The sequence below is a fragment of the Teleopsis dalmanni genome, chromosome 2 (assembly GCF_002237135.1).
Source record: "Teleopsis dalmanni isolate 2A chromosome 2, ASM223713v2, whole genome shotgun sequence".
NCBI lineage: Eukaryota > Metazoa > Arthropoda > Insecta > Diptera > Diopsidae > Teleopsis > Teleopsis dalmanni.
The window spans coordinates 75,442,007-75,456,779 of NC_051847.1; the positions used below are offsets into that span (position 1 = coordinate 75,442,007).

Genomic DNA, 14,773 nt, shown 5'->3' on the forward strand with positions numbered 1-14,773 from the left:
AATGAATCCATGGTCATTTAGCAGTTAGCATTTTTGCCATATATTTATAATTTATTGCTTATAAACATTTTTCCACAAATTTCATAAATAAATGGAATGTATAATTGCAAATAAATTTGCAAAAATATTTTTAAAAATAATTTTTGCAAATAATTAATTTTTTTTTCAACAAATCTAAGTGTGGAAAATGCATTATCTTCAGTTGGAATCTTCTTATTCCAATTCAGCTAATTCCTTTGTCTAATAAGCTAAACAGAACAAATTCTCTAACACACGAAGTGAAGGGAAGACATTATGCCAGCTGAAGTCATGATTTCACGCACCAGTGATACGTTAAATTGTGCTCCATTCTTGGCTTTAAATCACATAAGCCGGAAGAGAAGGCAAGTACCAAGTCAGACTTCATCTGAAGCTTCTACATGGACCCACGCAAATCAAGCAACAAATAAAGAAGCTGCTTTAGTGAGCATAAAATCAGTAACTAAAGTGCGTGCATTCAGGCGGTAAAATACGCATAAGAAAGTGTGGGAAAATTCTTAAAATAAAAATAGATATAAAAAAATAAAATAACATAAATAAAATTAAATGGAACTAAATAAAATAAGTGAAAAATTGGCAGTCTTACGTGCGTTTAATTAAAAAAGATGTTTAATTTTTATCTCTAATAATTTACTTCCTTGTTTAGACATGCAAACTGTCATTTTGCACCTCTTGACGTTGCTAATTTCTCAACTGAAAACAAGTTGGAAACATGATTTTTCACAACATTTATTATTTCTTGATCAGTCGATCCAACGTGCATTCGCAGATACAAATGTATCTACTTTCAACCAATACACACCTAGAACCGCACACACAAAATTAATTACTTCATTTTTTTCAACATTAAATTGCATTCTGGACTGGCGGCGGGTCTCGTAAATGAAATTGTTTAACATAATTTATGGCATATCTGATTCAGCGCTCATAACCTGAGCATTTAACGTGCAACTTTCTATATTCGCGATAGTGCAATGTGATAATGCATCAGCAATTAAATTGCAGTTTGCGGTCGGTGGGGAGAGCGCTGCATTAACGGTGCACATAAAACATAGTTGGCAGCAATTTTTCGCCGATAAAATTTTTATTAAGCGAATAAAATTATAAATGCATAGCAAAAGCAAAAAGATTTCTTCAGCTTGATCTGTACAAATATTACCCATATATTTTTAAGTATTTAATATTTTATGGTTGAACCATGTAGTTATTTAACTATTTTCAAATATTTAAAGAAGAGATTTAATAGTCCATCACTGGAAAAAAATTTATTTTTAATACTATATAGCGAACATTCGAAAATTAGCGATATTTTGCAAAACAAACATTTAAAAATTCAGAATTTAATTGATTTTACAAGGGCGAATCTAAAGATGAAACAGTGAAGGACTAATGAATATGCATGAATTCTAAAATTATTTAGCACTGGGACCTAATTCAGTAATTTAAAGAACAAAATTTATACAAATATCTATGTGGTCACTTAGTTCTTAAGACATTCCAATATAGAGTTGGATAATGACTAAGCAGATGTGAAATACTAACTTTGTTTACTTACAGCTTCGACAAGAGAAAGGAAAATGATAGGGATTTAAATCCCTATCAAGGTTTACTAACCAGCAGTAACCAATCAGCAAATATACTGTATGCTAAATTTATCTAAATAATATCTAAATATATCACTCAATTTGTTTTTATTTAAAGGAGATTAGTATTATAGATACACTTAATATTATCATACCCTTTTTATAAGAATTTTGTAAGAATTTTGTATGAATTTTGTATGAAAAATGGCACATATTGCTGCATTTTTTCGGGTTAAATTCAAAAGTCTCAACATAGCATAATATGTGTATTTATCTGCGTATTCTTAAAGACGGTCGTAGTTTTTGTTATACAAACTATTATATGCCAAATAGTCACGGCATTTCGCGTTTTTTTTTTGGTTATGACCAAAAGGTATGTTATAGAGAAAGTGATATCATAGCATACATACGTTTACTACTACTTTAGTATGTTCTAATTTATAAGATAATTATTTCTGTATAAATATGTTTGCATATCCATCACAAAAATACACCTATTTACGCCTAATAGGCGAAAATTCTGACATTAGCCGTAATTTTTTCTTTCAGAGTTGTAAAAGAACAGCATTAAGTCTGGGAGAAAAGAATTGAACTCACCTTTAAAATATGTTAAGCTATTTTTTTTCACATATGTGTTTTGTTGTGTTGTGTGCAATAAGATATATAAAACCCAGCAGTGTTTTTGTTTCATATGCTATTTTTAAAATAAGCAGGTGTTCTTTTGTATTGTGCTTATAAAAAAAAAGCCTTACGTATTATTTTATAAATATAAAAATTTTAGAAATTCTTTTGGGTGCTAGCAGCTTGCCTCAATCATACAAATCTTTCGAATACCGCAGCGCATATTACATATTAAAAGTACTTAAATTTCTATTAATTATAAAAGATTAATTATAGACAACCTATGGTGTCCCTGTTTTATTGTCTAATATCATATATAGTCGATTTCACATTCATGATTTGTACCTCAAAACTGACTTAATTAATGCTTAAGTCATTTATATTGCTGATTTAATTCATACTGAAGTCAGTTATGAGGATTAAGCTACAACTCTCAAATCGGCCCTCATATGTACTATATTTACATTACCAACTTTAGTAAAGTAAATTTTTTAAAGTTGATTTAAAAACATCAAACGTTCAAAGTTCGAACTTTGTTATGCCTATATTTATATGACAAAGTCAGCTTTGGTAACTGGTTTTAAGCTCAAAGTCGATTTCCACCAGCGAAGTTCGTAATGTAAATACGATATTATTTTTCTTTAGTTAATAGCAACCCTGTGTAATAATTGACAAATGACAATTAACTCTGTTATGCTAACAACTCTGGATTTTAAATATTTTACTTGACTAAGCAAACCACTCTAAATAAAAATAGTGAATAAAAATGTCATAATCAAATATTTTTGATATATTTAAGTTGATTTCGAAAAAAATTATTGCTAATGTTTTAAAAATTCACACATTGAACGGAGTATCTACATTAAAGAAATTAACAATAATTATTTCTTTAATTCAAAACATTGGGTTTAACGCTAACATCAACATGAGCTGGCAAGAGTATATGGACAATCACCTTTTATCTTCGAAATGTATAGATAAAGCTTGCATCGCGGGGTTGGATGGGAATGTTTGGGCTCAGTCAAAAGACTTTGCAGTTACAAAGGATGAACTGTCAATGCTGATTTCTGGTTTCGAAAATATGAATGTGCTCATCAATAATGGTGTTAATCTGGCCGGACAGCGCTTCATATACATATCAGGTAGTGATAGCATTGTCCGTGCCAGATTAGGAAAAGATGGAGTACACTGCATGAAGACAAAACAAGCAGTCATCGTTTCTACATACAATGATCCTATCCAACCCCAGCAGGTCGCTATGGTAGTGGAGAAACTTGGCGAACACTTACTAAACTGCGATTATTAACTATAAATTTGTATATAACCATAAATATAAATACAAATACATTTATAAATATAAATGTAATTACAAATATATATAAAAACATGAAAAAACCCAACACCAAAATAACCTCAGAGAACAACTAGCTAAAATTAAATTAACCAATCAATTAACCAATTAATCAATCAAAACAAACCTATTAAAATGGAACTACTTTGAAACTTACTACCGTCTAAAAATAGTGTAGAAATAACTATAATAACTAAAATCCTGCGGTGAAAAAATACAATGTCAATCCATTTAAATCTATTAAAAGTAGGGTTCAAATATAAACCAGGCGATTTTCCGGAGGACTATATAAAAGTAAGTCTTTCCCTAAAGTATTTATATATTATACAGAAATAAATTTTTATACATAAATTTATAGATAGAAAATTATATTGAGAGGATATACTAACAATGTCGAAAAATCCAAATATAAATATTATAAATATATAAAGCAACCCGACTCCATACAAATAAATCAAAAGTAGCATCCAAAAATATTAAAATAACAAACCAGGCGATTTTTCCGGAGGACTATAATAACACTAAGAACGGAATATACAATAATTTTATAATATATAAAATAAAACATTTGTTTTGAAATATTTATTTATATGATTTTAATATTTAATTAAATCATAAAACCATATACTTTATGATTACATGCATTATATATATTTAAAATTCTGAAAATATAAAATATATAATTAATATATGAAATATTATGTGTTATTTATGCATAAGTGTAAATCGAGGTTTGTTTCTTTAGTACAGACTCATCCTGTTTCCCGTTCCACTTTACTATTCTTCAAATTCCGTTCCATGATCAATGGAATATCAGAACATTTTCATACTATGTGTTCTGCAACTTCTAGAACTTCGTGGCTAAATCCCAAACAGCTAAACCCATTTTTGTACATAGTATTTGGGCGTATTGTTGGTTGAACAATATAGATTTAAATATAATATCTGTTTGTGTTCAGTTTCTATCCTAATTAATTGATTTGTTGTTTCCATTAGCGAATCATATTCTTCAATCGCCTGAATTGTTAAAGCACTCTGTTCTTTCATTTCCTTCATGTTTATGAGGATTTGGTGTCAATTTTAGAGCTACAGAGCTACTTCCTTACTTTGACAGCCTGACGTTGGTAGAATTTTATTCCCACAGCGAATAAGTTCTGCTTTCGCTGTCTAATATCCAGAGCATTTCCAATTAAAGATAAATAGTTTTCCAGTACCTCATAAACCGTGAAAAAAAAAATAAAGCGTTAACTTCTCTATCATTCATTATTGCATTGAAGACAATACTTGGATCATTGGCTTATGGTTGCTATTGAATCGTAGTGAAAATTCTTCATTAGTCCAATACTACTATATGTACAATTTTTCTAGTAACAAAAATCTGTATACCAAAATATACTTTCCATATTAGTACCGGTTTTTTTTACCGCGTTTCGAATACCGCAGCGCATATTACATATTAAAAGTACTTAAATTTCTATTAATTATAAAAGATTAATTATAGACAACCTATGGTGTCCCTGTTTTATTGTCTAATATCATATATAGTCGATTTCACATTCATGATTTGTACCTCAAAACTGACTTAATTAATGCTTAAGTCATTTATATTGCTGATTTAATTCATACTGAAGTCAGTTATGAGGATTAAGCTACAACTCTCAAATCGGCCCTCATATGTACTATATTTACATTACCAACTTTAGTAAAGTAAATTTTTTAAAGTTGATTTAAAAACATCAAACGTTCAAAGTTCGAACTTTGTTATGCCTATATTTATATGACAAAGTCAGCTTTGGTAACTGGTTTTAAGCTCAAAGTCGATTTCCACCAGCGAAGTTCGTAATGTAAATACGATATTATTTTTCTTTAGTTAATAGCAACCCTGTGTAATAATTGACAAATGACAATTAACTCTGTTATGCTAACAACTCTGGATTTTAAATATTTTACTTGACTAAGCAAACCACTCTAAATAAAAATAGTGAATAAAAATGTCATAATCAAATATTTTTGATATATTTAAGTTGATTTCGAAAAAAATTATTGCTAATGTTTTAAAAATTCACACATTGAACGGAGTATCTACATTAAAGAAATTAACAATAATTATTTCTTTAATTCAAAACATTGGGTTTAACGCTAACATCAACATGAGCTGGCAAGAGTATATGGACAATCACCTTTTATCTTCGAAATGTATAGATAAAGCTTGCATCGCGGGGTTGGATGGGAATGTTTGGGCTCAGTCAAAAGACTTTGCAGTTACAAAGGATGAACTGTCAATGCTGATTTCTGGTTTCGAAAATATGAATGTGCTCATCAATAATGGTGTTAATCTGGCCGGACAGCGCTTCATATACATATCAGGTAGTGATAGCATTGTCCGTGCCAGATTAGGAAAAGATGGAGTACACTGCATGAAGACAAAACAAGCAGTCATCGTTTCTACATACAATGATCCTATCCAACCCCAGCAGGTCGCTATGGTAGTGGAGAAACTTGGCGAACACTTACTAAACTGCGATTATTAACTATAAATTTGTATATAACCATAAATATAAATACAAATACATTTATAAATATAAATGTAATTACAAATATATATAAAAACATGAAAAAACCCAACACCAAAATAACCTCAGAGAACAACTAGCTAAAATTAAATTAACCAATCAATTAACCAATTAATCAATCAAAACAAACCTATTAAAATGGAACTACTTTGAAACTTACTACCGTCTAAAAATAGTGTAGAAATAACTATAATAACTAAAATCCTGCGGTGAAAAAATACAATGTCAATCCATTTAAATCTATTAAAAGTAGGGTTCAAATATAAACCAGGCGATTTTCCGGAGGACTATATAAAAGTAAGTCTTTCCCTAAAGTATTTATATATTATACAGAAATAAATTTTTATACATAAATTTATAGATAGAAAATTATATTGAGAGGATATACTAACAATGTCGAAAAATCCAAATATAAATATTATAAATATATAAAGCAACCCGACTCCATACAAATAAATCAAAAGTAGCATCCAAAAATATTAAAATAACAAACCAGGCGATTTTTCCGGAGGACTATAATAACACTAAGAACGGAATATACAATAATTTTATAATATATAAAATAAAACATTTGTTTTGAAATATTTATTTATATGATTTTAATATTTAATTAAATCATAAAACCATATACTTTATGATTACATGCATTATATATATTTAAAATTCTGAAAATATAAAATATATAATTAATATATGAAATATTATGTGTTATTTATGCATAAGTGTAAATCGAGGTTTGTTTCTTTAGTACAGACTCATCCTGTTTCCCGTTCCACTTTACTATTCTTCAAATTCCGTTCCATGATCAATGGAATATCAGAACATTTTCATACTATGTGTTCTGCAACTTCTAGAACTTCGTGGCTAAATCCCAAACAGCTAAACCCATTTTTGTACATAGTATTTGGGCGTATTGTTGGTTGCACAATATAGATTTAAATATAATATCTGTTTGTGTTCAGTTTCTATCCTAATTAATTGATTTTTTGTTTCCATTAGCGAATCATATTCTTCAAGTCTGAATTGTTAAAGCACTCTCTCCTTTCATTTGCTTCATGTTTATGAGGATTTGGTGTCAATTTTAGAGCTACAGAGCTACTTCCTTACTTTGACAGCCTGACGTTGGTAGAATTTCATTCCCACAGCGCATAAGTTCTGCTTTCGCTGTCTAACATCCAGAGCATTTCCAATTAAAGGTAAACAGTTTTCCAGTACCTCATAAAGCGTGAAAAAAAAATAAAGCGTTAACTTAATTATCATTCATTATTGCATTAAAGACAATACTTGGATCATTAGCTTATGGTTGCTATTGAATCGTAGTGAAAATTCTTCATTAGTCCAATACTACTATATGTACAATTTTTCTAGTAACAAAAATCTGTATACCAAAATATACTTTCCATATTAGTACCGGTTTTTTTTACCGCGTTATGGGTTTCGGTTTTTTATTTTGTTAATAAAAAATGACTTAATTAAAATTTATAAAATTTTAGAGTCAACTAAAAATATAAAAAAATTGGATAGTATTTTTTATTATTATATGTTTGAATGACCAAATTTTCTTTGATCAAAGTGTCCTAAAGATTACTAAAGACTATAGTTAAAATATCATAAACATCAATAAAATATATTTTTTAAAACTAATTTAAGAAGTTGTACATTATTAAACATTGATCATTTGGGCCGTTTAAAAATATATATAGTTTTTTTATTTAAATTTTGTATATATAATTGTTTAATTTTTTATATATATTATTATATATTTTATATATATTATTATATATTTTATATATAATAACTAACATTTATGCACTTTTAGGCAATATGATATTTGTTTCTTTTAAAAAATTTTTTGCAAGGCACAACTTTTATTACAGCTAAGATAACAATTAGTTATTAATAGTTACTAGTTACTTTAGTAGTTCTGTATTATTAACTACGCCAACACTACCTATCGAGCACATAAATGGCGATATAAGTTGATATATAATAAACCTTTTGTGGTGACACAGATTATAGAGACATCTGTTCCAAGTGTGGTCATAATTTGTCAATATTAAGGAGTACATTCAGATATTAATCATAAGCAATCAGACATACTACAGAATAATTATACTAGTGAAATGTTTGATAAATTGAAGATGACAAAACTTCTATACTTTATATAGCAATATATTGACTGCAATCGGAAAAAGAAATTAAATCACTTCATTTATTGTAGAAGTCTACATTCTCTTTCTGTTGAGGCCTGCAATTATAATACTCTACCATAGTTCACTCATAACAAAAATTCCGTCACAAATCGGCTCTCACTAAAAAATATTTTTCTCCACACATTATCCCACTTTCAATGCTTTACCTAAAAGCAATGCATTTTGTTATAAATAAGCAAACTAAAGAAAAAGAAAACAAAATGAAACTCTACAAAGGCAACTCTACACAAAACAGAAAAAATGTAAAAGGAGAAACCTTCGAAATTTCGAAAAATAATACCCTTCTGTCCCAATATACTCGTAGTTCAGACCGGTTAGAGAGCGCAAAAGAACATTAAAAATATAAGGAGAAGTACTAATACTAGAACAGCATAAAATAAATTTTAGAAACCAGTTTACCCCTGTTTGTTAGGAGTAGAAGCAAAGAAGATGCTACAGAGAAGAGCGCAACATATAAAAACCGACCATTAAGAAGAAAAAAAGATGGTAAGACGCTTTACGACTGACTGCTTGCTTACCTTTAGTGCTGAATTTTGTGGTGGTAGATTTTTGTCTCCGGCGCGTAGTCGTACACATAAGGCGGAGTTAAAGATGAAGTGGTTAAATGCATACAGTATGCGCGTATGTGTTCTGGACTGATATTCATAATACATAATTTATGCAGTAAACATGCCCCTGGCAATACTGACTGCTTGGTATCTTCTTCGTGCAGGTAGAAAATTGAGGAGTTTTGTGTGTAAATTATGTGCGCTTGCCGTATTTAAGCGGTCGGCCATATGTAGGTGCTAGAGCAATGGTATGGAACATATGCAAGCCTTTTTGTTTTTTTTTTTGTTCTTTCTTGATGGAATTATCAGTTTAATTTATGGCTTATTTTTAATTTAATTATCTATGCAAACAGCTTGTTTGCCAGTCGATGATACTGAAGTAAAAAACTAAAAAAATGTTAATATAGTATTTTATATTATATATGTATAAGAGTTTCAATTTGTGGAAAATGTTTTAATTTATGTTTAAGCATTCAATGTGCAGATATTTAAAAAAATATTATATATCATGAAATGGTAATATATATTTAAAGAAATGGTATGAAATAATGTTTATAGATTTAAAAAAAATGTGAGTTTGTACCTTAAAAGTTTTTCATATTGCCATATATATATGGTTTGTTAGGAAAATGTATGCAAATCCAAACATCAAGTCTTTATCATTTTTTGTTGATAAACTTTTATAACCATATATGTTTCTATAGTTAAGGAATGAAACTAACATCACCATTAGCATTTCACGAAGAAATAAAGCCTTATGATGGCAATATCCAACAAACCACATAGAATAATATATTCATCAGGATGATGTGTCGATACTGACACATCGAAGACTTTTCATCGTACAGATTTGTGAATTTTGATTATTTACGATAGACAGAATTACTGACGCAGTAACCTTATCGCTGAATAAAATTAAATGGTAAAAATATATAACCATTCATTTTTGCATGGATATGGAATGAAAAACCTTTTACACCCAGTCACTACACCCAGTGTGTGGATATAATTAATACACCAATTAATACACCACGTAGTAACATAATCAATAACTCTGTTATAAAATCATCACAGCGATAGTAATAAACCAACTGTAACTACCTAATGAGTCTAGCGGTTTTCTAGATTCTGGCTTTAACAATTGTATACATTCTGGGCTTTTCTCACAATGTCTTTAAGTCCAGAAGAGTAAGCATTTAGTAAGTAAGTAAGTAATTTTCAATCAATCTACGGTAATCATCTTCAGAAACTACTTATAACAACTATAATATATATAATAATACAAGTTAACTAATACAAATCTACGATACAACACAATATATAATATAATACACACAATAATATTATACCGCAATTGTATCCAATGTCGAGTGCCTATGCTCCACTAGGAGAGAAGGACAGCAGTAGGTATGTAAGTATACAAATGTGATTAAAAGATATGAAAATGTCGGATTTTTCGGATAGACTCCATTATTATGACCAACTTTTTCACTACCAATATAGATTACTTCTCAAGGAAATTACGTTATCAGCACTACATTTATCGATGCTGATGGGTATTTGCGTACTAAACAGATATACTATGAGACTGGAGCAATAACTTTTGTCGTGGTTGTGGCTTTGTTAATGAGATCTAAACTGTACTACGTCTTTTGTGTCAGTGTCTATCACTAAGTAGGAAATGATTTAAAATCTTTGTAAACCGTTTTTCTACCGTCTTGACAAAATTGTTTTTCTGTAAAATTGCGGAATTAGTCAAATTTATAGGCATGCCAAGTTGGCTCACTGTTATTTGAATAGAAGTCGTGCCTTTTAGCAATGTTCATACGTTAACCACTAGTTTGCATGTAAAAGGTCTATTATTTAAACTTAAGTGACTCCACTCCAATCCTAAGCTAATCTATATTTCTACATAATCTACTAGTAACAAGTAGACGCGCCAAATGGTTAATGATCTTCTTAAAAATGCTCCAATCTTAAAGTTTGATCATGATAGAGACATTAATCTATTATCAATTTTTCGACAAATGAAAAAAAAGTACGGTATTGCCCCATTTGCTTAAATTTATAATTTTGTGAAGAAAATTTTTTACTGACAATATAAGCTTAAGTTCTTAAGCTTTAAAATGGTTTTTATTAATTTATTTATTTTCAGTATGTTAAGGAACGGTAACTCTGAGCTTCAAATTTGACAGAGCAGGAGTTCGATTCCTGGTATTTGCAGTCTCAAAAAATAATTATTTACGAATATTTAAATACAAGATTTATTTATTTGGCAATACTCAAAACAGTTTTATGGTCAACCAAAAATTCAATTAATTAAAATAATATAAAAATCAATTTTTGTTATTGTAATTCATTACTTTTTTAAAACCTCTTAATATATTTTTAAAAACACCCACACTTAAAATCATGACAGTATTTTTTTATAAACCATAAAATTTTTTAATATTTGAAAAACTACAATATACACTTAAATGTTTAAATTTTGTAAAGATATTTTTTGACTGAAAACTATTGGTGTTCACTTGATATTCGAATAATTTGATATTCGAAAATTTGAATTAATCGTTAATATTCGAATTAATCTTTAATATTCGCACAATATGAATTTTTCGAAAAGCGCTACTAAAACATGACCTAATGTTATATTAATAATAATAATTTGATATTTGAATTATTCGTTGATATTCGAACTATTCTAAATGATTGTTGATATTCGAACATTCGCACAATATGAATTTTTCAAAAAGCACTACTAATATTATGTTAATAATCAAAATTTGATATTCGAATTATTTAAATTATTTGTTGATATTCAAACTATTCTAAATGATATTTGATATTCGAATATTCGCAAAATATGTATTTTTTGAAAAGCACTACCTAATAACCTAATGTTATGTTAATAATCATAATTCGAATTGATATTCGAATTATTCGTTGATATTTGACTAATTGCACAATATGAATTTTTCGAAAATCACTACTAAAAATATAACCTAATGTTTTCATAATTTGATATCCCAATGCTCAAACAATTCGTATTATTCGAATAACGCTACTGATAATGTTAAATTTTTAAACATAAATATTAAACATATTTAAATAAATAAATTTATTGCAACTAAAGTATTACTAATTTTTATAAAACTAATATTTTTATAAGGTTTGTTTTTTATTTAATTTTTAGTAAATTTGTCATTGTCTAAAATAAATAATATCCATTTTTAATAATCATTACAATATTTTGTAATATTTCGTTACAAAAGTCATTTCGAATTGAATAATTTGAATTGATTAAATTATAGATATCATGAAGTTATAAAAATTTCATACAAATTAAGCAGTAAAAATTAAATTGATTATTATAATTTGCACATATCCTCTTTAATCAATTTATCTGTTGCGAACACTATGAAAATAGCCGCCTTCACAGTTATACGCCCACTTCAATGTAACCGAACAGAATCAGGAAAATCACATAAAAGGCTAAATTCATATACGTACCTTTCCAGATCTCTGTTAAACATACTCGTAAATGAAACGCAAAGTCGTGCACAACAAATTGAACACAACTTCATCATTTCATGATTGCAATACTCCATACAGCAGATATGAGCAACATTATCAACTGCAATTGCAGTATAAATTGCAACAACATCACCATCATCAGCAATGGCAACAGCATTACTACCACCTCCAACCGCTAACCGCCAGCCAACAAACAACAACCAGCAACCAACAACCAACAACCACTAACAATGAACAAGGAACAAGGAACAACAACTCTAATAGCAATAATAACAAAAACAACTAAATCTGCAGTACCAACATCATCAGCAATATCTACATCATAACTTGTAAAATGCATGAAAATAAAAATCATAAAACCTGAGTAAGGTTAAACGTTAGTTAAATCATTCTACGTGCTGCAATGCAAACCTACTATTACCTTGTAAGTTAAGCGATCGAGCTATCGAGCGATCGGGCGATCCGGCGATCGAGCGAACGGGTGAGCTCAAGACGCAGCCAAGCAGCAAATGGATGGATCCATCCAACTTCAAATTGTACAACCAACCGTTGCGGCTGCAAGCAACCAGCGATGGATAGGAGAGCTTGTGCTGCATGTTGAGTGCGCGCATGCGCAATTGCAATAATTTAAGCAATGAGCTTATCTCAAATACTGCGCAGATCAGCGATCAGCACTTTTCCATTTTTATTCTTTTACTCTTTTCTTCTACTTTTTTCTTTTTCTTATTATTTTTCTTTTCTTTTCTTTTCTTTTCTTTTCGTTTGTACGTGTATTTTGCGCATGCGCATGCATTTATGTTTGCGCGAAATTGAAGTGATCGTTGGCATATCCTCGGGAAATGATGTGAAAATTGCGCAGAACAACTCAACTTCATCCGAACTCACCTGGGCATTGCATTGTTTTTGTGCTTGGCCATTCGCTGGACTTAGTGGGCCTCAGCAGTGGTGGAGTTCAGCAGCTGTGATTGTTTGTTGTTGGACGGTTTCTGTATTTGAGGCCTTTGTTAATATTTGTTTTGGCAAAAATCACATAAACAAATCGTAAATTGTTATTTACGTTTTGCCTGATTTCTGCAATTGGCGTCTTTTGTGGGCGTGTTGTGTTAGACTATCAGCCAAATAGATTTTTCCAATTTTATTTTATCCTTTAATTTATTACCTGTAATTTTTCTACTAGTATTTTAGAAAGTTATTGATTTCAGTCGATTTCCATTTTAACTTATTTTAAGAAATTTAATTTTAAAATACACAACTAAATTTGGCTAAGGTATATTTATGTAGCCTTATAGATTTACATATACATATCCATAATACATACATATCTATAGCATATAGTATACTTAGAATGGTCACTCCTTTATAAGATTTAGTTCTTATACAGAAAGTCTCAATAAATATCTTGATTGAGGTTGCCGGTTTCGTTTTTTGTAGTCAGCATTTCAAGGGAGGATTGTTTTTGCTGTCACTACATGAGGCAACCTTTTAAAAATTCATTTTACACGCATATTGAAAAGATTCCTTCACGACAATCCAGAAAAATCCACTATAGCAACTTGGTTTGGTGTCTTTAATTTCGAAAGAATTTAATCAAAACAAAAAAAATAAACATCTCTGCATAATTCTAAGAACTTTAAGCAACCTTGCTTTAAAGTACAACATGACAACGTTATTGCGATGTTCATTAAGCTCAGCACTAGAAGGACTCAATACAAATTTTATACCATTAAAATAAGCTTTAGACAATTCAGTATCCTTTCCAGGCTAATCGTATCCAATTTTGAAATAACCTTCCCTACTGGCATAAATAAGTTTATCTCGCAGATAGATTTTGATATATGGTTTTATATTTTTGATCAAATTTAAAAAATTTTCTTTTAAAAAAGTAGATAAAATATTCAAAGGACGTTCCATTATAAAAATAAAAATCTGTTTTTATATAGAAAGTAGTACTATCTTAGACTATCTTTATTAATTTTACTCATATATCATGATTAAAGCCACTACAAATACCTACTTTTTTTGAAAAATTCCATTTACTTGGCAACAGTAAAGATAAAGATAAAGGAAAAAGAGGATATATAAAGGATATATAAAAATTTATAGAATTCTTTTAAAAGATAGCTTCACTACAAAGACCAACTTTTTTTGAAAAATTCCATTTACTTTAGAATAGTAAAGGTAAAGATAAAGGATAAAGTCAGTAACATAGGGGGCCAGGGATAAAAAAATTTATAGAACTCTTTTAATATGTTTGAAAGATTTACAATGTAAGGAAGTATGAATAAATATATTTCACTCCAACTCCAAGTTC

The 14,773-nt window shown here is 29.2% G+C and overlaps 2 protein-coding genes across 2 annotated transcripts; both read left to right on the plus strand.

The window, feature by feature from the left end:
* Positions 1 to 3,089: 3,089 nt before the first annotated feature.
* Positions 3,090 to 3,888, plus strand: LOC119682709 (profilin-like). Its single transcript, XM_038096201.1, has one exon. It carries the CDS (start codon positions 3,169 to 3,171, stop codon positions 3,547 to 3,549), a length of 381 nt encoding a protein of 126 aa, XP_037952129.1. The 5' UTR covers positions 3,090 to 3,168; the 3' UTR covers positions 3,550 to 3,888.
* Positions 3,889 to 5,665: 1,777 nt separating this feature from the next.
* Positions 5,666 to 6,464, plus strand: LOC119682655 (profilin-like). Its single transcript, XM_038096145.1, has one exon. The coding sequence runs from the start codon at positions 5,745 to 5,747 to the stop codon at positions 6,123 to 6,125; it is 381 nt and encodes a 126-aa protein (XP_037952073.1). The 5' UTR covers positions 5,666 to 5,744; the 3' UTR covers positions 6,126 to 6,464.
* The last annotated feature ends 8,309 nt before the right edge of the window (positions 6,465 to 14,773 follow it).